Below are 23,319 nucleotides of genomic sequence, written 5' to 3'. Positions count from 1 at the left end.
ATATCAGTATTATCAAATATCTCAAAAATTTTTGAAAAGGTAGCAAAAAAGCAACTGCTAAAATTTATTGAAACTAATAATATATTGAGTGACCAACAATTTGGATTTCGCGAAAAAATAAGCACACAGGACGCAATCATAGATTTAACAACAAAAATACATCAAGCACTAGACAAAGGCAAAAAATCTCTTGCAATATTCATAGACCTAAAGAAAGCCTTCGACAGCATAAGTCACAAAAAATTACTCTACAAGCTTAACAAAATAGGAATTATAGATAATGCCAAAATGTGGATAGAAAGTTTCCTGAACTCTAGAAGTCAATATGTAAAAATAAATAACACTCTCAGTGAACCGAACACAAGTGACTTTGGAATACCACAAGGCACCATATTGGGCCCTCTTCTATTCATATTATATGTTAATAATATCTTTAAATTACCATTAACAGGAAAACTCATTTCATATGCAGATGATACTGCAATTATATTTCAAGCGAATTCATTGAATGAACTTGAAATAATTGCTAACAATGATATCAATACGTTAAAAGAATGGTTTGATAAAAACTTATTAACATTAAATATTGAAAAAACATATTATATAATTTTTAGTATAAACAAAATAAACCCTTTTATTACATTAAATATTAAAATACATTCAAAAAAATGCATATCAAAAAAATCTACTTGCCAAAATAATGACTGTTTATCCATAGGAAATAAAAATGAAATTAAATATTTAGGTGTAATAATAGATAGTCAACTTAAGTGGAAAACTCACATAAACAATATCATAAATAGATTAAGAAAACTCATTTACATATTTATTAGTCTAAGAAATATACTTAACTTAAAAATTCTTAAAAATATTTACTACGCTCTAGCCCATTCAATAATACAGTATGGTATCGTTGCGTGGGGGGGAGCTTACAAATCATCACTTTTACCGCTGGAAATCACTCAAAGGCTGTTAATAAAAATTTTAATAAAAAAACCACCAGACTACCAAACCTTACAACTTTTCCAAGATTTTCAAGTCCCATCACTAAAAAATACATATACGAAAAATACGCTACTTCAAATCCACAAAGATCTGTATAAGAAGTCACACCATGCCATGGTTCGTGTCGAGAGCAATAGGCAAAATACAATGGGTCGCTTATGGACTCCATTAATGCATACCAGTTTTGCACAACACTATTACACGTACACTGGAGTGGTATGGTTTAATAAATTAACGACTGAGATGAGATTAGAACCGGACTTTAATAAATTTAAAAATAAAATTAACTTCACTACAATAAATAATTTAACGAATTAGAATGACGATGATATCTCACTATATTATTTTATAAATTATTGTATAAAAAAACTAAAATCTCTTCACTTTATATGTTTTTATGATTCTTTTTTTCTTCTATTTACATATGTATGTTAAGTTTTTATTATTTTCCCTTTACACACGAGTTTTAGACTCTTGTAAAGGTAAACATGTTAATTTTTATTGAAATATGTTCTTACTATGTAAATTTAAACATTATACTGAATTTTATAAAATAAATAAAAATATTAAAAAAAAAAAAAAAAAAAAAATTGTAAAAAATATAACGTTATTCAAGAGGGAGATTATTATAACTGGAGATTATTATAACAGGAGATTATTAAAACAGAAGATCATTATAACATAATATATGTTAAGGTATCAATGTGACATCTTGTCGTACGGACGTAATAACCTGTGCTCCATATTAACCATGGCAACAAGATCAACCCAAGCCTGGGAAACAGTGAGCCAAGCAGTCAATAATATGACAGATAAGGTGGAGTACTTAGCTGCAATAATTGTTAAACTCCAGGATACAATCGGTGAGCAGAATTCACTCATTTCTAAACAAGGCGGCACCATTACTAAATTGTGCGCCAAAATTATTCAACTAGAAGCTATAACGCTGAAGTACGAAGCAGACAGGCGAACCGAACCTAGCCAGGGACCAACAACCAGTGAACCGTGCCCCACAAACACCGGCAGCTCTGCAAAGTCAGGACCGTTCCGGGAAAAGGGTAAGGTACCGGTGACCACAGGCAAATTGAAAAATAAGCCTGAAAAAATCTTGATCAGCGAAGAGCCCCACACTTCTACTTCTACTTCAACTTCTACTTCTACTTCTAAAGTGAGTGAGGAAAATCGCACTAACGACGCTCATAACGCTGAGCGGCAGACAATTAAACGTAAGCCGCGTAAACGTCTTCCCATCGTTACGGGTACCAAAACGGATTCAACATTACGAGCCGTAGCTCGTAAGTTCTATATTCACGCGTGGCGATTTACCGCGGGAACAGAGGTGCCAGTTATAGAGGAATACCTAAAAACGATAGTCTCTACCGAATTTGAGGTAGTTAAATTAAACGCTCGAGGAAACTACAGCTCATTTAAGATAGGCGTCCCGGAAGAGAACCGAGAAATCTTTCTTAACCCATCAGTCTGGCCAACAGGTATTGCTGTAAGTAAATATAAATTTTTACAAGCAGCTAATAAGGAACGTATCTAATTAAATGGCAAGCTTAGATATACTTTACCAAAATGTTCGTGGACTAAATACCAAGACGGAAGAATTTTCGAGGAATTTACTACTACAAAACTACGAAATTATCTGCCTGACGGAAACATGGTTGACCTCCTCTGTCTTCGACTCGGAATTATTCGACAAGCGCTATACAGTCTACAGGAGGGACAGAGATAACGATGCACGCGGAGGCGGTGTATGCATAGCGGTTAATAATACACTAACATCCCAGAGAATGCAAATCCTAGAAACGGAAGGCGAACACATCTGGCTGAAGGTGACAAAAAATAAATTTACAGCGTACATATGTGTTGTATATTTCTATTGCACGGATAATTCAGAGAATCGAATAAAATTCTACGATTATATTGATCAAGAATATCAATCGAAAATATTAAAGGATAGAAACGTCATTATAATGGGCGACTTCAATTTCACTAACAAATCCGATGAGGTTATGTTAGAGCATTTATATTTTTTGAATTCTAATGATCTTAAACAACAAAATGTGATAAAAAATCATTTTGGTAATATGCTTGATTTAGTATTGAGTAACACGAATAGATGTGACGTCAGTCGATGTGATGAACCCTTGGTCCTTGAAGATAAATTTCATCCGACCTTATCAATTCTTATGAAGTTATTCAGGACAAAGTGCAACCGACGTCAGTTGCGAAATAGTACTAAACGCCCGGCACTATCTACCTACAACCATCAGTTCCAGTACAAACGAGCAAACATGCCGTTAATAAATGACATACTCTCAGAATTCAACTGGAACTACCTATACACGATATCGGATGCAAATGACGCAGTCAAGTACTTAAACAATGTTTTATTCAGTGTTTTTGAAATTTGTATCCCTACTAGAAAATATGTATGTAAAAATGTTAATTATCCAGCGTGGTTCTCTAAAACAATTATAAATAAATTAAAAAGCAAAGAATCGCATCGAAGAAGGTACAAACTGCGTGGGGATCACTCAGATTACTTGTTATTTTCTGCGATGCGATCCGAGCTTAAAAAGGATATTGCAATTGCAAAACGCCAATATTTAGAAAAAGTTCAGTTTGGGATCAAAGATGATGTCAAATATTTTTGGGATTTTATTAAATCTCAAAAAGCAAATCATCATACCCAAATAAACTTAAGCGACGGAACGGCGACTATTTCCGATCCCGAAATAGTTAGCCAAAAATTTTCTGACTATTTCAAATCAGTGTACAGCCAGACAGCCCCTCTACTAAATCTAGACTTTACTAGAACAGGGGAGCCCTGAAATATCGGAAAAATCAGTCTTGGGCTAACCTGTGCAGAGGAAGTAGATGCCTGTACTCGGACTTTAAAGCTCGATAAGGCGGCAGGCCCAGACGGAATACCCCCTAATACAATTGCTTATATGTCAAAAATCATAAGTCATCCACTGAGTTATATATATATATAATCTAAGCATTTCTACTGGTTGTTTCCCCCATTCCTGGAAACTCACGCGTGTGAGCCCAATTTTCAAAGCTGGAGACAAGGCTGATATTAAGAATTACAGACCTGTTGCCATTCTGTCAACTATACCCAAAATATTTGAAATGATTATTTATAAGAAATTACATCACCAAATTATGCCGTTTCTAGGAGAAAACCAACACGGTTTCATGCCAAGAAAATCCACGGTATCAAATTTGTTAACATTTTCGCGATTGGTGGCCGTCGGACTGGCCTCGAGACACCAAACCGATGTAGTGTATACGGATTTTGCCAAGGCTTTTGATCGAGTTGATCATGATATTTTATTACTTAAAATGTTTAAACTTGGCTTCGATCAACTGACACTTATCTTCTTCGCGTCATATCTAAAATCCAGAAGACAATATGTATCAATAAATGGACAGGAATCTAAACAATTCCCCGCCTTGTCAGGTATTCCCCAAGGGTCAAACCTTGGTCCTCTGTTGTTCCTAATACTTATAGACGACATCCAGGTCTGTGTAAAATATAGCAGATGTCTTTTATTTGCGGATGATCTCAAACTTTTGATGGAAATAATATTTTACGAAGACTGCTTAAAAATGCAATCTGACCTTGATGCTATAGCAGAATGGTCAGATAAAAACAAATTAGAATTTAATATAAAAAAATGCGTAACAATGACATATACCCGCTCTCAGAAGCCCGTAGTTTTTGATTACACCATTAAAGAGAAAAAATTATGCCGAGGCAATAGCTATAAAGATCTCGGTATCGTCTTTGATCCCAAACTAACATTCTCGGACCACATATCACGACTTACTACAGCATGCTACAAACTCCTGGGGTTTATCACCAGAACATGTAAACAATTTCACGACCCAGATGCAATGATAGCCATGTTTGATGGCGTCATACGAAGTAAGCTGGAGTATGCTAGTGATGTGTGGATTCCGCACCAAACTAAGTATATTAATATGCTGGAACAAATCCAGAAAAAATTCCTCAGGTATGTCTATATGCGGATGCGTGGAACTTATCCAAGGTTCATGCACCATGTGGACTTACTTGAGGCAACAAATAGATTTAGCTTGGAAACTAGACGTCATGCAAATCTTGCAATACTTAGTTTTAACATAATCCATAACTATATTGATAGCCCGTTCCTCTTGGAATGCTATGGTTTATACGTGCCCGAAAACTTCAGCCGTAGTCGTCGATACGACTTATTCAAAATACCATACGGCAGAACAGATATTCTAGCACAACATAGCATGACAAGAGGAATGGTGCTATTGAATGAAATCTCAGAAGCACTAGATATATATAATTCTTCTTTAAATAGCCTAAAGTTTTTTTGTATAATAATTATCTTCATAGGTGTTAAGATTGTCAAATTGAGAATTGTACAGTAATTGGATAATCTATCTGTTGTGCAATAAATAAATAAAAATTAGTCATTACATAATATAATTACATTTTATGCAGTTTGGTACACGTTTAATACATTTTAAATTGAGTTTTTATATTTATTTTGGTTACATTGAAGATAGAATCAGAGATAATGTTATTATACATATGTTGAACATATTCTTCTAAGACAAGCATTTTTATTTGAATTGGTTTTACAGTGTTTTTCTTTAAATAGATTACATGAGCGTGTGTGCCGTGTAGGTACTTTCAAATCAATTCTGCTTAATAAACTCCACATTATCATTTCTTGGTATTATTTATAACTAACCTGTTTTTATTACTTTTATTGTATTTTCTTGTAAGGTTATTAATAGTTTTTCTAGTAATATTTGCAATATAAATATATGTAAAAATATATAATTGTCCTCTCCTAAGCACAAGCATCTGATTTATCAGAAAAATGATTGAAATATTACATAACATCATGTTGTAAATATTGTAACATTGTTTTTTTTTTTTTATATACAATAATATTATAATTGGGTTTATAAAAACAGTTTATTTTTAAACAAGTTCTGCTGTGTAATTATTATTACGCGTGACAGCTGTTTCGCCCTCTAAAGGCATTATCAAACTGTCATTATCAAATGCCTTTAGAGGGCGAAACAGCTGTCACGCGTAATAATAATTACACAGCAGAACTTGTTTAAAAATAAACTGTTTTTATAAACCCAATAATAATATTATTGTATATATAAAAAAATAAAATGGAGTTCTACAAATTAAACTTAATAACAATAAAAAAATTGTAACATTGTATTTTTATTTCTTAACAAGATGTTAAGAAATAAAAATAAATAAATATTATTATTTTTAAGTTAATGATAGTAATAAGTTTAACTCATTAATTAGAATATTACAATTTGAGGTTGAACTAATTAAGTTAGATATAAAAACAGATATTATTATATTGAATACCCAACGACGGAAGTGCTTCGTCAATGGTATTGTATCCTCGTGATCGATCACGAGTAGATATTATTTTTTATACATAACGACGGCCGTGCTGCGTCCACGCATTACGTCGATAGTATTACGTCCTCGTGGCAGTTTGCGAAATATACATTGTTATGTATTGTTTGAGCCCTTGGTGAAGCAAAACGCTAGATTTGGCAACATTCAGTTCATTTACAACGATGCCACGTAGCACTCAGAACTAAAAATCACCCTGCGTGGGTGGACATTTTTGTAAGATGGTTTACAGTAGACGGTAAATTGATGTCCCGACCTAAAAAGGTCCAACCGCCCTCTGGAATGGAGCGAACTGGCGCGTTATGAAATGATACATTTTTTATTAAGGATATCGTTGTAAAATGATTGTCGCACGCCTGCACCCAGTAGGTACTTTTGTATACAAGATGCAACAAGATATTCATTCAAACTTCTCACTATCAATAGACAGTTTGTTGTCAGGTCTGGTGTGTTTCTGGATGTCAAAAAAATAAAACATATAATATATATTATATTATAATCCCGTCTGGAACAGTGAGACTGTGGCATCCCCAATCTGAGTACTAGGGTGAAGGTATCGAGGCAGGGAAGAAGATGGGGAAGAGAAATGTAGAAAAGTACCTGGCTATTTATATCTGGTCACCAAACACGGCAAAAGCTTAGAATTAACGTTTCCATTCGGAATGGTGGTTTCACACCAGGGCGATACTGAGAGTATATTTCACTCTGGAACGTGCTGCAAACACACTTTATATTATGTTTAATGTATTAATTGTGAAATTACACAATCGAATAAAAATTTATTTGTGCACATGGTTTGACCGTCAGATTACGGGCTTCGGATTGCGAGTCGAGAGTCTTACCTCTCAACCACAGATGCTGTAATTAATTCACTGTGAACGTGAAAACTTCACTAGAAGAGTAAGAAATATTTTGTTTATTACACCTAATAGACTTCTAAATTCTAGTTTAATAGTTGAGTATCGCAGTTATTATAAATTCTTCAAAATTAAAACAATAGAGAAAACAAAATACAATGAAAAAAAAAATGTTACAGCAAAAGCGTATAATAAATTAAGATACATTGGTAAAAATGATAAGAAGTTTTTTATTTTTTTTTGTAATTATTTTTTTATTTTTAATAATATGTTTACATGGTACATAATTCATTTTACATCTTGGGTATTTTTACTACTCTTCCATTGAAAGCATTTGCTTGTGTATGGAAGGGGAGTGTACATAATTGTTGTTGTTAGTTAGTACTTAAATAATTCATTGTACATAAATGTATGTTTGCTGTAGTATTTTTCTGATAGTAGTGAAGGATAATATATTAATATATTAAATTTAAAAAAAGAAAGGAAGTTATGGAAAACTAAGGATATTTGTGAGATTAATTAAGTGACAGTAGTTTTTTTTTCAGAATATTTTGTGTCTCTTGACAGAGAGCAGTATTTGGGTTTTATCATTAATGCTTCTGATTTCTTCTGGTAGACGATTGAAAAAAGTTCTTCCCTGGTAAGTATAATGATGTTGTGCAAAAGACGTATTTAGTTTTGGACATAGAAAAACATGTCTAAGTCGCGTTCTGTTTTTATTTAAAAATTGATATTTATCTTTTTCTTTTATAATTTGGATTAGTGAGTTTTTAATATATAGGTCTTTAAATGTAGGTACTTGAAATTCTTCAAACAGGCGTTCTCTTGGGTAGTCAAAGGATTTTTTTAATATAATTTTCTCTTGTCTCACATAAGTAGATATTCAAAATAAACAAAAGATTGCAAAAATTAAAGATGTCTATTTGTCTCGATATATAAAAGAATTAAAATAAACAATATTTATATTGATTATTTTTAAGGTGAAATATATCTCCCATATAAGTCCTGTAATCCTAAGGGGTTTTATAATATAAGGGGCATAACAACGGCCTAAATGTACCTTTTGAAACTCTCAAAACAAATCCAAGAGTCTTAAGGGCCTTATGTACGGAAGACGTAAAAATTAAATCGACCTTCAAAACGCCATGCAACAAACAAATAATATACACTCGGACGCCAAAATAAATTATTCGGTATGGACGTGAAACCATTATTAGAATAGTCAGAAATATACGGAAGACGTAACAATTGAATTAGAGTGAACGGACGTGAAACCTATATTAAAAGGAACCTTCAATATGCAAAAAATATACACCCGGACGTGAGTATGTACGTGACGCTAGAAATGTATGAAAGTGTAATAAACATCAAAACCTGCATTATTATGAATATTAAAAAAATATGATATTAGCGATTATTGTGCGTAAAACATAGTGCAATATTCACAAAAACAATCTAAAAAAAATAACTAGAAGTGCTGGACACCCAAAGACGGATTTACGCACGGACGCAATAAATGTTGTGGGACCTATATATATGGACCTATATATGAGGTTTTAAGTTTTAGAGAAGCTGATAAAAAATAATATGGATACCCAGATGTACACGACTTGCCCCTTTATAATTTAAATAAGAGTTTACACCTCTTGCTTTTTCAACTACCTCACGCTTGTTCATGCTCAATGGTTTTAGGATCGTTTGAACTTTTCTCAACACGTGTACCGTCTCACTCGATGCTTTTTTATTCGAAATCGAGCCAACGGTCAGATGCAAAAAAGATTCGAGGACTGTAATTCTTGCTCAGTGTTCGACAGAAATTTACAATTTGATTGAGCATCTTGTTGGTATGTCCATGGCGTCTTGTGTCCAACTGCTCGTGCATGTGGACATAACGATAATCATACATATATGTTTCTACATAGCCTAAGCTCAAGCATTAATTCTGTAGAGCGTTTTCTACAAATGCAATGGTGTTTTCCATGTTTGTCATTTCTGAACAGTGAACAGACATTAACTAGTTCACTGTGAGTCATTCAAAAGGAATGCGAAAATGGAATTGCAAATAGGTCAAATCTTTCGCTTCTCTCTTATCCACTACGGATTTTACATTCCGGTTGGAATGAACCCTGGTAGACGACCCACTATTGTCAAGCTTTTAGCTTTCTAAAAAAAATATGCTTCTAGATGGCGACCAAAAAAACACTGGCCATCGGCATTGACCTTGGCACAACCAACTCGTGCGTGGCAGTCTACCAGCACGGCAAAGTGGAGATCATCGCCAACGACCTGGGCAGTCGCACCACGCCCTCGTGCGTGGCATTCACGGACACGGAGCGCCTCGTAGGAGAAGCCGCCATGAACCAGGTGGCCATGAACCACCAAAATACTATTTACGGTGAGAATGTTGAATTTTATTTAAAGGACGAGCTAATCCTTTAAATCAGAGGTTTCCAAACTTTTTTGCCCCGTAGACCACTTGCCAATTTTTTTTTTCCGTAGACCCCCTGCCTGCCGAATATTAAATTTTCCAAAAACTCACCGTCCCATGTGATAATCGTTTATTTTTTCGTAAAAAGATTCCCTTCCCGTGCCTGCCCAACAACCGGGTGGTTCTAGTTCCTCTGTCTTTGCATTGTGCAGACAGGGGCACCCTTGTAAGGTATTACACCAAATGAAAATGGAGCAGGATAAGCAACGGGATTTTCTTTCTGTAGCTGGCCTTTAAGTTCTTTGTTGGTGCTTATTCCGATCATTTCTTCTTGTCACATGATATCCGATTCTTCAACGTTCCATTTCCATAGTCAAAATCTCCTCAAACTTAGTTTTGAAGTCTGTGTGAAATACTAATACAGTAAAAGCACCGGTGCTAAGATTCTCCATAGAAAAGACCATAGTAACACATTGAATAACCTAGAAGCACTCGAAATAAAGAAAGCCATTAAAACCAAAAGTTTAATTCTGAATAATCAATTAGATTTGTCAAAAAGCCCAATACTGGGAATATTCCCTGTAAACTGTAAAATTCCCAGTATCCCTTAATCACCTTACAATTATTAATGCCTATTCTCTATTATTATAATATTTATATACACTAATTGTTTTCTTTTAATATATTGTTGTTTCATTTTGGTTTTACTTTCTATCTCCCTCTGTATGTATATATAATGAAACATTTTGTATTATTGATTAGTTTAATTTTGTACCCTGACGATGCTCGAGTGTAGCGAAACTGGTCGGTCTTAAAATTAATAAAAATTCGTGGTTTTAAACAAAAAATATTGTTTTTATTTCATTAAAATAGTTCTTATATATTTTTCTTAAATAGATTCTAACTCCACAATTGATGTGTTGTAATTAGTTAATGAACTCCACACATGAAATTCATATAAAAGTAATATTAATGTAGTCGGCTAAGATCCGAGCTGACCCTGAGCCAAACGGTGCCTTGTGTTACTAATATTTTAGTGCACTTTGTCTGGCTAAGATGTTCAATAGGTTATTTAGCAAATATAAATTAGAAACTGATACAAAAATAATTTTATATTAGGGTTTTTTTTATTTCCTTATTAATTTTGCAATTAATCATGAGGATCGCTGCTTTGCGGAAGAGTGATATGATTAATTTGTTTCGTAAATTATTTGACACCTTTAGAATTTATTTTCATGTTTTCCCCCCTGTATACGTATATTCACTGCAACCGTAATCCATTATTTATATAATTAAGAGCTGTGATCGAAACATCAAATGGATGGGAACGAATTTAACATACATTATTTGTATTTATTATTAGTCAATGGTAATAATTAATAATTAACCCCATAATGTTCTTACTGGCTTTCTGGGTACCTATTTAACATTTCTCTTTACACAATTTTTATTGTTAAAGGTGTTAAGCGGCTGATTGGACTCAAATTCGAAGAAGATAATGTCCAGGCAGATATTCAACATTGGCCTTTTGAAGTTGTGAATGAAAACTCAATACCAAAGATTAAAGTTTCACACAAAGGAAGCAAGAAAATTTTCTGCCCCGAGGAGATAAGCGCCATGATTCTGACGAAGATGAAGGAAACCGCAGAGGCGTACCTCGGAATGGCTGTCAAGGATGCTGTCATCACCGTGCCGGCCTACTTCAACGATTCCCAGAGATTGGCTACCAAGGATGCAGGAACTATTGCAGGACTTAATGTTCTTAGCATTATTAATGAGCCTACAGCTGCCGCCATTGCTTATGGATTGGAAAAAGAGAAAGTAGAAAAGCGTAATATTCTCATTTACGATCTAGGTGGTGGAACCTTTGACGTGACCCTTCTCACTATTGAAGCAGGCGTTTTTAAAGTCCTTTCTACAGGTGGAGATACTCACTTGGGAGGTGAAGACTTCGATAGTCAAATGCTCAATCATTTCGTGGAAAACTTTAAAAAGAAACACAATAAAGATCTCACAACCAATAAAAAAGCCCTAAGACGATTGAGAACAGCATGCGAGCGAGCGAAAAAAATTCTTTCTTCAACCAATCAGACGAGCATCGATATTGACTCTTTGTACGAGGGAATTGACTATCAAACATCGATCACCCGAGCCAAATTAGAGGAGTTAAACGCTGAAATCTTCCGGTCCACCCTCGAGCCTGTAACTCAATGTCTTCATGATGCCAAAATGGACAAAGCTGAAATCGATGAAGTTGTGATCGTTGGGGGATCTACCCGCATTCCAAAGATTCAGAAAATTTTACAAGAGTTTTTTAATGGCAAGGAATTGAATAAGTCCATAAACCCTGACGAAGCGGTAGCCTACGGAGCTGCAGTGCAGGCCGCCATCCTCACTGGGGACCATTCAGCAAACGTCATACTCCATGATGTAACCCCGCTTTCCCTGGGAATAGAAAAAAACGGAGGAATTATGGATACAGTCATAAAACGTAACACTCCAATACCAACCGAACACAATAAAATATATCGGACCACGTGCGATAACCAAACTGCCGCAGATATTAAAGTGTTTCAGGGTGAGCGGATTTTAGTAAAAGATAACTACTATCTGGGTTGTTTCACTTTGACTAATTTACCCCCCAAGCCCAAGGGTGAAGTTGAAATATATGTGACCTTCACATTAGATGTCAATGGAATACTCACCGTCTCTGCAAAGGAAAAATTTTCTGGACAAAATAGGTGTTTGACTATCAAAAACGATAGAGGCCGACTTACCACAAAAGCTATCAATCGCATGACATACTTTGCAGAAAATTATCGCAAGGAGGACGAAACTATCAGAAATGCTATCACTGCAAAGAACAAACTGCAGGATTTCTGCTACAAAATCAAGGAAATCCTTATTGATAAAGAGCATGGTTTATTTGGGAGTGACCATGCAATCATTTTAAATAAATGCAACATGACCATTGATTGTGTAGACTCGGACCAGATGTTTAAAAAGGAGGAGTATGAAAAAAAACATGAGGATCTAGAAGCAGAGTACGAACGATGCATTACAAATAACTTCGGAATGAAATTTGGTTTGCGAGGGTTTTTCGACATATCGTATAGAAAGTGACCTTCCTCCTGTTTTGAAGGTCAAGTGTTATAAATTTCATCAATCTTAGAATAAAACTTTACATTTGTATAAAACTTTATATTCTATTTTTTTCTTTTATTTGATGTTGATCAATATCAATTCTAACACTATTTTGAGTTATCATAATATTTTTTCTACCTTTTAGTATATTTAATTTAGTGATACCTATGTATCATATCATATGCTAGCTGATTGGGACATGCCTGGCGTTGCCACACATGCATACAGTAATTTTCCTCTTATTTTGAATGTCAAAATCAATTCTGTATTAAGGAGTGTGAAAAGGGGAGGGGCGAGTGGTTTTTAGAAATATCATGTAGAAAGTGACCTTCCTCCTGTTTTGAAGGTCAAGTGTTATAAATTTCATCAATCTTAGAATAAAACTTTATATTTGTATAAAAATCAAATCCAAGCTGCCCGTGGCAGTCTGTCTATTTTATATAAAAAGATTATAAAATATTATGATATAATTCAAATGCTTAACCTTAAACCACCCTGACGCCTCACATCGAAAAATTTTAACTTCAACACCACATTGGTTTATATACATAACATTTTGAATAAGTTAAGTTTTCTCTGAATTTCATTACATTATAAATAAAATAAATGCAATTGTAAACAATTTTTAACTTAGCTGCTCTTTATTTTATTATTTTTGCTCATTTCATTTTTAAATTAAAAAAAAAAAATAAAACTGTTTTCAAATGTAATTAAAAATCTCTAACACATACGAGGCGTATCCAGAAAGTAAGTGTACTGAATTTTTGTAGGTTACAAATCTTTTTATTGAAACAAAAAAATTACATGGTTACCGTAGTACATATGTAAGCTATTTTTAGACATAGTCGCCATTCCTCTCAATGCAGGTGGTGAAGCGGGGTATCAATTTTTGATGGCTTCCTCGAAGAAGTTTCCCGCCAACCCCTTCGTCCACTTCTCCACCTCCTCCTTTACCTCCTCGTCGGTTGAAAACCTTTTTCCACTCATGTACAGCTTCAGGGAGATAAAGAGATAATAATCTGAAGGTGCTAGGTTAAGGGAATGCGCGGGATGGTTCAGGATATCCCATTTAAACGAAGCAAGCAGTTCCTTCGTGGCGTTGGCCGTGTGTGGTCTGGCATTGTCGTGCAGCAGGCTGACTCCCTTTGTCAGCATGCCTCTCCTCTTGTTATGAATCACCTTCCGCAATTTTTTTAGGGTCTCACAGTATTTTGCAGAGTTGATGGTCTCCACTTGAGGCAGATATTCAATCAAAATTATGCCTTGACAGTCCCAAAACACGGATGCCACGATTTTCTTGGCTGAAATTGTGGTTTTGAACTTTTTGGTGGAGGGTGAAGAGGTGAGAACCGTTTTTAAACTCGCGATACCACTTGTACACACTCGTACAATTCATAGCTTTATCATTATATGCAGTTTTAACCTCATTTTAAACCTCAAACGGAGGTTTTTCCTTCCAAACGAGATAACGGATGACGCCGCGTATTTCGCATTTGGCGGGAGATTGGATTGACATTTTTCACGAAACGTATTGTCGCGTTGACACTTCTCAACGTACTGACCTTGAACAAGTCTCGTTATGGAGGGGAAGAGTCAGGCTACACGTAAGTTTAGCCAACATATCGAAAATAAAATTCATTCGGTCGTGAGAGCCTCAGTACACTTACTTTCTGGATATGCCTCGTATATTAAATTTGTATTTTAACTCAAAAAAACAATTTGATGTAATTTAAAAAAAATTATCTTTAAATGCTGATTTTTTCATTAAGGTTATTTGTACTCTCTAATATGATAAATGAACAGTTTATTGATATGCTATTGATAATTGGTTGCATGTAATTTTTCCTTATTACTGAATTTTACGCCTTTATTATCAATGAAGACTACATTTTGTCTAGTTTTGTATCTTTATTAAAAGTTTTGTATTAAGTGACAGCGAATAAATACGGCTGTTGACATTTGAGTAAAATTTGTTGAACTGATGACTGTTTTACAATGGATTCGTTCTGAGAATCGGTGGGGATCGTTCAAAAGATGACATCATTTAAATTGCGCTGAATATCAGTTTGAGACAAAGTTCGTAGGACCAAAATGCTTGTGTTTCCTGTGTTTTTCCTACATGCAACGAAGGAACCCAAGAATAACGTTATGTTTTAAAAAGCTAGAAGTATTCAAGGAACAATGCTATTTTGTGTGAATCGGAAGTTTTCTACTGCCAATTATGGTTCATAAGGGGAGTTTAAATTTTTTTGTACAATGTTTTGAATTTTATTATTTTTTTTTTAATATTTTACTTTTAGGAGTATTTGTACAGATAACGGTTCCTTGCATATTGTATTTTAATAAAATTGCTAAGGAACCGTATATCTTAGTTTTATGTGAGATTATCGCAGGGACAAAATATTCACATTATGATTTATATTCGCATTTAATTAAATGAATTCTAATATTGTTGATCTTTCAAAGATTAGTTTTTGATTAAATACCATAAAAACAAATGCCTGTCTTTATTTTTCACTACCTGTACCCCGCCACTCGTTGCTGTTCTTAGTCTTTCTGTTCATTAAAACATTAGGATGTGTTGCGTTTACGTCCAACAGATAGCGCTGTTTTAAAAAAAAATCATTTATTGTACATGTCACAGGTAACATCTATATAATATAGGTAAATAAAAAACACACGCTTATTAGAATGCAGCGTTGTGTCAAAATTTTTGAACAAACGAACTTCACAGTTTTTTTATATTCAAGAAAGATTACAAAAACGAAAACATAACTTTACCATTTCGATTGGGACAATTCTTTTTCCGTACATATTGAATTTAGTACTATTTATGTTAAAATTCATCTTTGCTTTAAAAAAAATATAGACAGATATTCATAGTATCACATATTACAGGTTCAAATCCATGGGGGAGGGGATGGCTAGGGAATTTCGAAAATAAATATTTCCCCATAATGTGAATATCGGATAATACTTCCCAAAGTTCAGAATCTTCCAAATATATTCACTGAATTCGGTAGATTTTCTTACAAAAGTAGCAGGATTTTTTTTTAAATTGCCGATAAAAATATTAACAGGGTATTTCACCATCCTGTTCATAAGCTGTCAGAAGTACTATGCATAGTATTTTTTTCGATTTAAAATCCTCAAAAACGCTTATGTGGAAGATAAAGTCCCTCTTTACTATAGGGTACTTGAAGCAGCTAATAGTGGTAATATGTCGGATATGTTTTCTACCTATTGCCTTTCAGTACGTTTTAACTTGACACCTTTGACAGCTGTGAAGTTTACACTTTTATTTAGAGTTCAGTGTTTATTTTACTTAAATGTGGATTTAATTGAGGATTTTGCCAGAATTGCAAAAGCATATGACGGGTCGCGGGCGTCAGTAATGCGAATACCAAGAGTGAGTGTCGCGCTTTGACTGATGAAAAATGCTGTTATGTAATCCACAACCGAATCATCGACAAAATGTCCTGGAAAACCACCACCCGGTATGTTATTTAAATACAAATTGAAATAGCTGTACTTAAATAATAACAGTGTATGTACCCAGTGACGTTAGTTACTGTGTGTAATGTTATTTTGTGTGCCCACATAATATATTACTACACCAACATTATCCTGTTACAAGCATTGTACATAGATACACCATAATATAATTGTTTTCAGGAATAATGCTGCACCAAAAAGGAGTGCTCGGGGGCTAGTGTACATCTCCGTCCAGTGTACGTTCACTCCCCTCAGTATTTGGCTACCAAAAGAGGTTTATTTATAATTTGGCTCGGTTCCTAAAGGCTATCCTGCAAACATGCTGCAAATCGCAATGTCACCAAGTAAGTACCTTTGCTACTTCAATAACATACTAAAGTAGTACATACTATAGTGATAGTCATTTCAAGCAATGAAGACTATTAAAATGATGAAAACGCAAACCAACTTCATTCACAAGACTCATCAGACAAGTAACAAGCACAGTGTTGTCACCTGATGGCATTGCCATTGCACTGAAATAATAATGTTGATTACTGAAATTACTTTCCCTTATTTTAGGTGAAAAAATGCTGAAGTACGCCTCAACTGAAATGGTGTGTTCTGCATGAACACGCAAGTAATATGCGATGCCAATTTAATTATTAGATACAATTGTTTCCAGGAGAGGTAGCTTGGATCCAGTCACGAGATCATTGAATGATATTTCTTGTTTAATAATCTTATATAATTAAAGTTCCATATTTGTAAATAATTATGTATTAAAAATTTGTTGAAAGGGAATGGAAATAAAAAAAACAATAATTTATTATTGCAATTTTTAATTGTGGTTTTCAGTCGCCTCTTTTCATCTTCCTTCTATTTCCTCATTGATATTTAAGTATCAGAATCCTCTGGAGTCCGGGGAATTCTCTCTAACGAGACGGCGGCTTATTTGAGACAGTGGCCGCCTCACACCAGACACCGAGCAGTGGGATGGTCCAACTATCCCACGGCAGAAGGTCTGAGGCGGGGGCCTCTGGAACGGAGACTGCGTACTCAGCTATAGCCCTGGAAGTGGACGGCTATCGAGAACTGCTTCGTCTTCATCTTCTTCTACGAAGAACACCTCCACGAGCACCTCTTCTGCAATGGCATTCGGATTATCTGGAAGTAAAAGAAAGAATACTGCTCTTTCAGTTTGCATTCGACAATTTACTATAAACGCTCCCAAAAAATTCAATTAATTCTATGAAACAACATTTAGCCTTCGAAAAATATTTGTCAAGGTTTGCAAATTTTTATATTAAATGAAAAAAGTTAAAGGACAATAACTTTTATAATACCTTTGTCTAATTAAATACATTTTTTTGTTTCGTGTAATAGTAATTACAGTTTGCAAGATAAAAAAAAACATTTGTAGGCGACTTTAAAAACATTGTCTTTGTTTGCATTCAAAATTTTTATATTTTTGGGTGCATAAGTCTATTTGCACTGCTAAAATCTGAAAGAGTCTTTCATCCGCTTTCAAGAACAGTAATTTATTTTGAAATACATTCAAAAATAGCGAATTTATATGTAATCTGTATTCTGACAGTACGAGATGCACATTGCAAGTCTTTGGATTAACAAAAAGAACAATAATTCACAAGAACAAGTGTGACTTTGAACATTGAAGCATTTTGTGAATTACATTCTTATTTGTAATATTATAATACCTCATGCTGAAGAATTAATGTTTTCTCCATAATTACAACATCGCGTCGCTTTTTTTTATTTTCAAGCGTTTGTTTACACTGTCATTCGTCTTTCGTAATTAGTTAGTGCTTAATTGCTAATGCTTCGATCTCGTTCATTCATCCTGAAAAATAAGACGAATCTATTAATTCGACTGAAATCTCTAGTAAAATCGCACAATAATTAACAAAACCAAAAACTATTGTACTTACCAAGAACTGAATAGGTAGAAAGTAGAAATGTTGTCTGCATAAATAAAACACGTCCATTACACGTATGTTTACCGTTTTGACGTTTGCATTTCCATATAAACAATCGTATTTTGAAGACAGGCGCAATATTCCATTCACACAGAGCGTTTTTAGTTGATCAAGTCGGAGTTGAATGACAATTGAAAGCTAATGCCCCGTGCTGACAGAGCGATATTAGTTGAACGACAAAAATTTAACAAGATGTCGTTCAGACCTTTCAATTTAACTCGAACCGATTTTGTCAATCAAGATGGCGTGAAGTGAAGTTATCGCTACGTGTGTCCCTATGATTTCGGACTTTTTATGGAACGAACTTTGGAATATGAAAAAGCACAAAAAACTTCATATGTGGGCAAAAAAAGGATAATAAGGATATAATTATAAGGCGTTAGAAGATACCGAAGGCCATCACAATCATTTTCTAATTCCGGAAGAACAATTTGATGTAGTGTAAAAAAATCCATAAACATGACACAGTTATGCGCGCGGTTGTCCCGGAAAAAACTAAGTTACAAATTACTCTAAGATACCTGGCAACGGGGGATTCTTTTTCAAGTCTGGCTTATATGTACAAAGTTCCAAAAAATACGATATCATTGTTTATAAAAGAAGTATTCGTTGCAATAGTTGATGCCCTAAAATTTGTTATGAAGATAACAAAATATTATTTTTTGAAACATTCAGAGACGTATTATTTATAATAATAACTACCAAGTTAAAGTAATAACAAAATCGGTTCGAGTTAAATTGAAACGTCTGAATGACATGTTGTTCAATATTTGTCGATCAATAAAAGTCGTTCAACTAAAATCGCTCTGTCAGAACGGGGCATTCAGTAGACACTATAAAAGCGCTGTTGCGCCAGACAAATTCGTGTAATAGCTATATGGGACCTCGTTTTCTGTAGTGAAACGCGCCTAGGTTTATGAGCATGTTTATCCTATGCTTAATGTTATCTGACACATAGTTATAATCAACTATATAAGAGTTTGGTGAAAAAGCCCCTTAATAATACAGAATTATCAGGGTTATGACTTGTTGGGAGTAAATTTATGACATTGTCAATTCTAGAATTTAACTTTGAAAACATATTTTTTACGACTTTAATTTTACAAAACATCGACTTTTCTGTCCTTTCTCTAAATAAAATATGAATGTTTATATTTCAAAAAAGCACCCAATTCGTTTTTCCTTACTATCCATTTTCTTGCCCAATACAACGTTTTTTGCGCTTTTTCACATTTTAAAGTTAATTCCGTAAAAGGTCCGAAATCATAGGGACGCACGCAGCGATAACTTCACTTGAAGCCATCTTGATTAACAATATCGGTTCGAGTTAAACTGAAACGTCTGAATAAAATCTTGTTCAACTAAAATCGCCCTGTCAGAACAGAGCATATTATGACAGTATATTTTTGGGATTGCCAGTAATAATGTTCATGAAAAACAAAAAAGGTTTTTTCACTGACAACTTAAAAAGATATTATTCTACAAAAATATTCTTTTAAAGGGGACTTCCCGAAAAAAAATATTTGTATAGGTTAAGTTTTTTTTCTTTGAGATTACAAAATCTGTGGGAATCTTGAAGTGCTTTGTCATTGAATTTTCGTCTCTGAACCTGAAGTCCTGATTTTGAGCTGTAATTATTTTTGGGCAAAACATCACCGGTGTCACTGGTAAGACAAACCTATAGCATTCGATGTCTAAAAATCAAACATTTTCCCAAAAAATTCAAATCATGCAAGGCAACGACATCACCCCAGAGCCTGAGCCAAATGGCGCTTGGCGCTGGTAAAAACCTCATGGGCGCTGTATTAGTTGTTAGGAATTATCAGAGGCTTGGCTCCTTAATTTCTCGGTTCTTTGGCAAGTCGGCACACGGAGTGGACTGCTACAATTGCGCCTCCACATGGCCGGCCCTGCATGGTACTTGTGTATATGCAGTACTCCAATGCAAAACCAGATTGTTAATTTTATTTCACTACTTATAACCTTTGAAGTGATCATGTTGCGTCAAAACATTAACTCTAATTCTTATTGAAAAAATAAACGAAACCTTAGCTAAAAATTCACTGAAATAGATATATTTTTCTTATACGTCTTAACTGTCATCCCTACAGGGCGCAAAAGCACGCACCCAAAGAATTTTAACCAGCCATTCCTGAACATGTTTGGATATAAAAAATATAGATGCCATTTTGATGTCTGATTTATTTTTTCAATTAAAAACGAAAAATAAAAATTACATCACTTGTCGCAGCTGAGTAATTCTCGGTGAAGCCTAGTGGGTCACGTGATATGCACTCCATGTCGTAACTGAGTAGTTCGGTGAAACCTAGTGTGTCATAGAATGACATCTACATTTTTACTTAAAAAAGGAATCGCTTTTTAAAATCCTTCAGGTACTTGCAATTACAACCCGTATTTACTCATGGATGGAATTTTACTTCTTATTTTATTTTTCCACTTACACCTTCATTTGATATTATGTTTCTTCTAAGAATGAAATAATAAAATCTTTAATCGTAGAAATATATGTTATTAATTATTATAATACCCACAAACAGGCTTTATCTTTGTGAAATTTTTTTTTTAATATTTAAAAAAATATTTCCTTGTAGTTTCAAATTTTTATTTCATTCCTGTATTTTATAAGTTAATGATAAAAAAATTATATATAAATGAAGTTATAAGTTTTAGAGAAGCTGATAAAAAATAATATGGATACCCAGATGTACACAACTTGCCCCTTTATAATTGCTAATTTAAAAAAGAGTTTACGAATCTTGCTTTTTCAACTCCCTCACGCTTGTTCATGCTCAATGGTTTTAGGATCGTTTGAACTTTTCTCAACACTTGTACCGTGTCACTCAATGCTTTTTTGTTCGACATCGAGCCAACGGTCAGATGCAAAAAAGATTCGAGGACTGTAATTCGTGCTCAGTGTTCGACAGAAATTTACAATTTGATTGAGCATCTTGGTGGTATGTCCATGGCGTCTTGTGTCGAACTGCTCGTGCATGTGGACACAACGTGTTTCTACATAGCCTAAGCTCAAGCATTAATTCTGTAGAGCGTTTTCTACAAATGCAATGGTGTTTTCCATGTTTGTCATTTCTGAACAGTGAACAGACATTAACTAGTTCACTGTGAGTCATTCAAAAGGAATGCGAAAATGGAATTGCAAATATGTCAAATCTTTCACTTCTCTCTTATCCACTACGGATTTTACATTCCGGTTGGAATGAACCCTGGTAGATGACCCACTATTGTCAAGCTTTTAGCTTTCTAAAAAAAATATGTTTCTAGATGGCGACCAAAGCACCGGCCATCGGCATTGACCTTGGCACAACCAACTCGTGCGTGGCAGTTTACCAGCACGGCAAGGTGGAGGTCATCGCCAACGACCTGGGCAGTCGCACAACGCCCTCGTGCGTGGCATTCACGGACACGGAGCGCCTCGTGGGAGAAGCCGCCATGAACCAGGTGGCCATGAACCACCAAAATACTATTTACGGTGAGAATGTTGAATTTTATTTAAAGGACGAGCGAAACCTTTAAATCAGAGGTTCCCAAACTTTTTTGCCCCGTAGACCACTTACCAAATTTTTTTTTTTCCGTAGACCGCCTGCCTGCCGAATATTAAATTTTCATAAAACTATTAACGTCCCATGTGATAATCATTTATTTTTTCGTAAAAAGATTCCCTTCCCTTGCCTGCCCAACAACCGGATGGCGATATAGTTCCTCTGTCTTTGCATTTTGCAGACAGGGGCGCTCTTGTGAGGTATTACACCAAATGAAAATGGAGCAGGATAAGCAACGGGAATTTCTTTCTGTAGCTTGCCCTACAGAACTGCCCCTTAAGTTCTTTGTTAGTTCTTATTCCGATCAGTTCTTCTTGTCACATGATATCCGATTCTTCAACGTTCCATTTCCATAGTCAAAATCTCCTCAAACTTAGTTTTGAAGTCTGTGAAATACATTTAAATATTGAACGTCATTATTACCCTGGACTTTTTTCAAAAACAAGTTGGGGAACTAGGAAAACTTGCGACTTCCGATGTGCAATGTTTTGCTTCAATATATTAATTCTGTTGAGAAAAGGAACTTAGACATATACTTATACAATAAACAACTCTACGAAATACAAATATCAAATAATTAATTTCTCTGTCTATTATACAGTGGGTTGCCATATTAATAGGGACACCTATGGAAAACGTGTTTTTCACACTTTGTGTTCATAAAACACAGATGTTTATGATTTTAGGTGCGGTTATTATTATTTATTAACAAGGACATTGAATTTTGAAAATTAAAACACCGTTTTTGTCCTTAATCTGCGATAATTTTATTTTTTTATTATTTTTAAACATTATCGAACAGAAAGTTAACATTTCGTAATTTCGCATTTAGCCGCAATAACAGCTTGTACACGCCGTGGTATACTCTCAATGCACAATTTTGCAGTAATCTTTAGTTCAGGAGAATGATGCCACACCCGGATGAGGGTTTCGATGAGCTGCTGCTTCGTTGTGATCACCTCCTTGGCAATCTCCTTCTTGGTGAGCTCCTACAGGTTTTCAATAGGGTTAATGTTAGGGGAATTCCCCGGCTAAGGTAAAACCTGGACATTTTTTCAGCCAGGAATGCAGTGACAGTCCTGGCTTTTAGACAGGTTGCGGAGTTGTGCATAAAGACGTATTCCTGGCCACCAGGGAACCATTCTCCGACTTGAGACAGTAATCGATTTTCCAGTATTTGTCTGTACTGATCCTGCCTCATAGTCCCTTGCACGATATAGAGGCGTCCCATCCCTTTGGGAGAGATGACTTATCACACCATGATACTGGTAGGGTGTTTGATCGCCTCTACATGGCAGTCCGGATGAAATTTTCCTCCTGGGCGTCGTCGGACGAATGATGATTTGTCCAACAAAATTTGGAATATGGA

At 34.7% G+C, this 23,319-nt stretch overlaps 2 protein-coding genes and 1 long non-coding RNA gene across 3 annotated transcripts in view; 2 read left to right on the top strand and 1 right to left on the bottom strand.

Moving 5' to 3' along the window:
* Positions 1-23,319, top strand: part of LOC149411329 (heat shock 70 kDa protein cognate 4-like) — a 40,614-nt gene that overhangs the window by 4,839 nt on the left and 12,456 nt on the right. The window contains exon 2 of the mRNA XM_089647680.1: positions 21,673-21,880. Coding sequence (XP_089503806.1) covers positions 21,673-21,880 — 208 coding nt within the window. The remainder of the gene's footprint in view (positions 1-21,672; positions 21,881-23,319) is intronic.
* On the top strand, positions 1,757-13,017 carry LOC149411331 (heat shock 70 kDa protein cognate 4-like). Its single transcript, XM_089647681.1, has 3 exons — positions 1,757-2,173; positions 9,514-9,724; positions 11,217-13,017. Exons 1-3 carry the CDS (start codon positions 1,757-1,759, stop codon positions 12,878-12,880), a joined length of 2,292 nt encoding a protein of 763 aa, XP_089503807.1. The 3' UTR covers positions 12,881-13,017.
* LOC149411330 (uncharacterized) lies at positions 17,229-18,496 on the bottom strand. Its single transcript, XR_016304863.1, has 3 exons — positions 18,325-18,496; positions 18,094-18,236; positions 17,229-17,542 (listed from the first exon to the last, which is right to left on the bottom strand). It is a non-coding gene; the product is annotated as an uncharacterized LOC149411330 (long non-coding RNA).

Source organism: Hesperophylax consimilis, chromosome 26 (genome assembly GCF_061612785.1).
Source record: "Hesperophylax consimilis isolate HC1 chromosome 26, BYU_Hcon_1.0, whole genome shotgun sequence".
Taxonomy (NCBI): Eukaryota; Metazoa; Arthropoda; class Insecta; order Trichoptera; family Limnephilidae; genus Hesperophylax; species Hesperophylax consimilis.
Note: the sequence above shows the minus strand (reverse complement) of the source record. Positions and strands in the feature narration are given on the sequence as shown.

Excerpts from the sequence above, each read along its gene's own strand:
- LOC149411331 (XM_089647681.1), top strand. The coding sequence starts at position 1,757 with ATGGCAACAAGATCAACCCAAGCCTGGGAAACAGTGAGCCAAGCAGTC. Across the intron at positions 2,174-9,513 it reads CTTCTACTTCTACTTCTAAA|ATGGCGACCAAAAAAACACT; the intron begins GTGAGTGAGGAA and ends ATATGCTTCTAG. Across the intron at positions 9,725-11,216 it reads CCACCAAAATACTATTTACG|GTGTTAAGCGGCTGATTGGA; the intron begins GTGAGAATGTTG and ends TTATTGTTAAAG.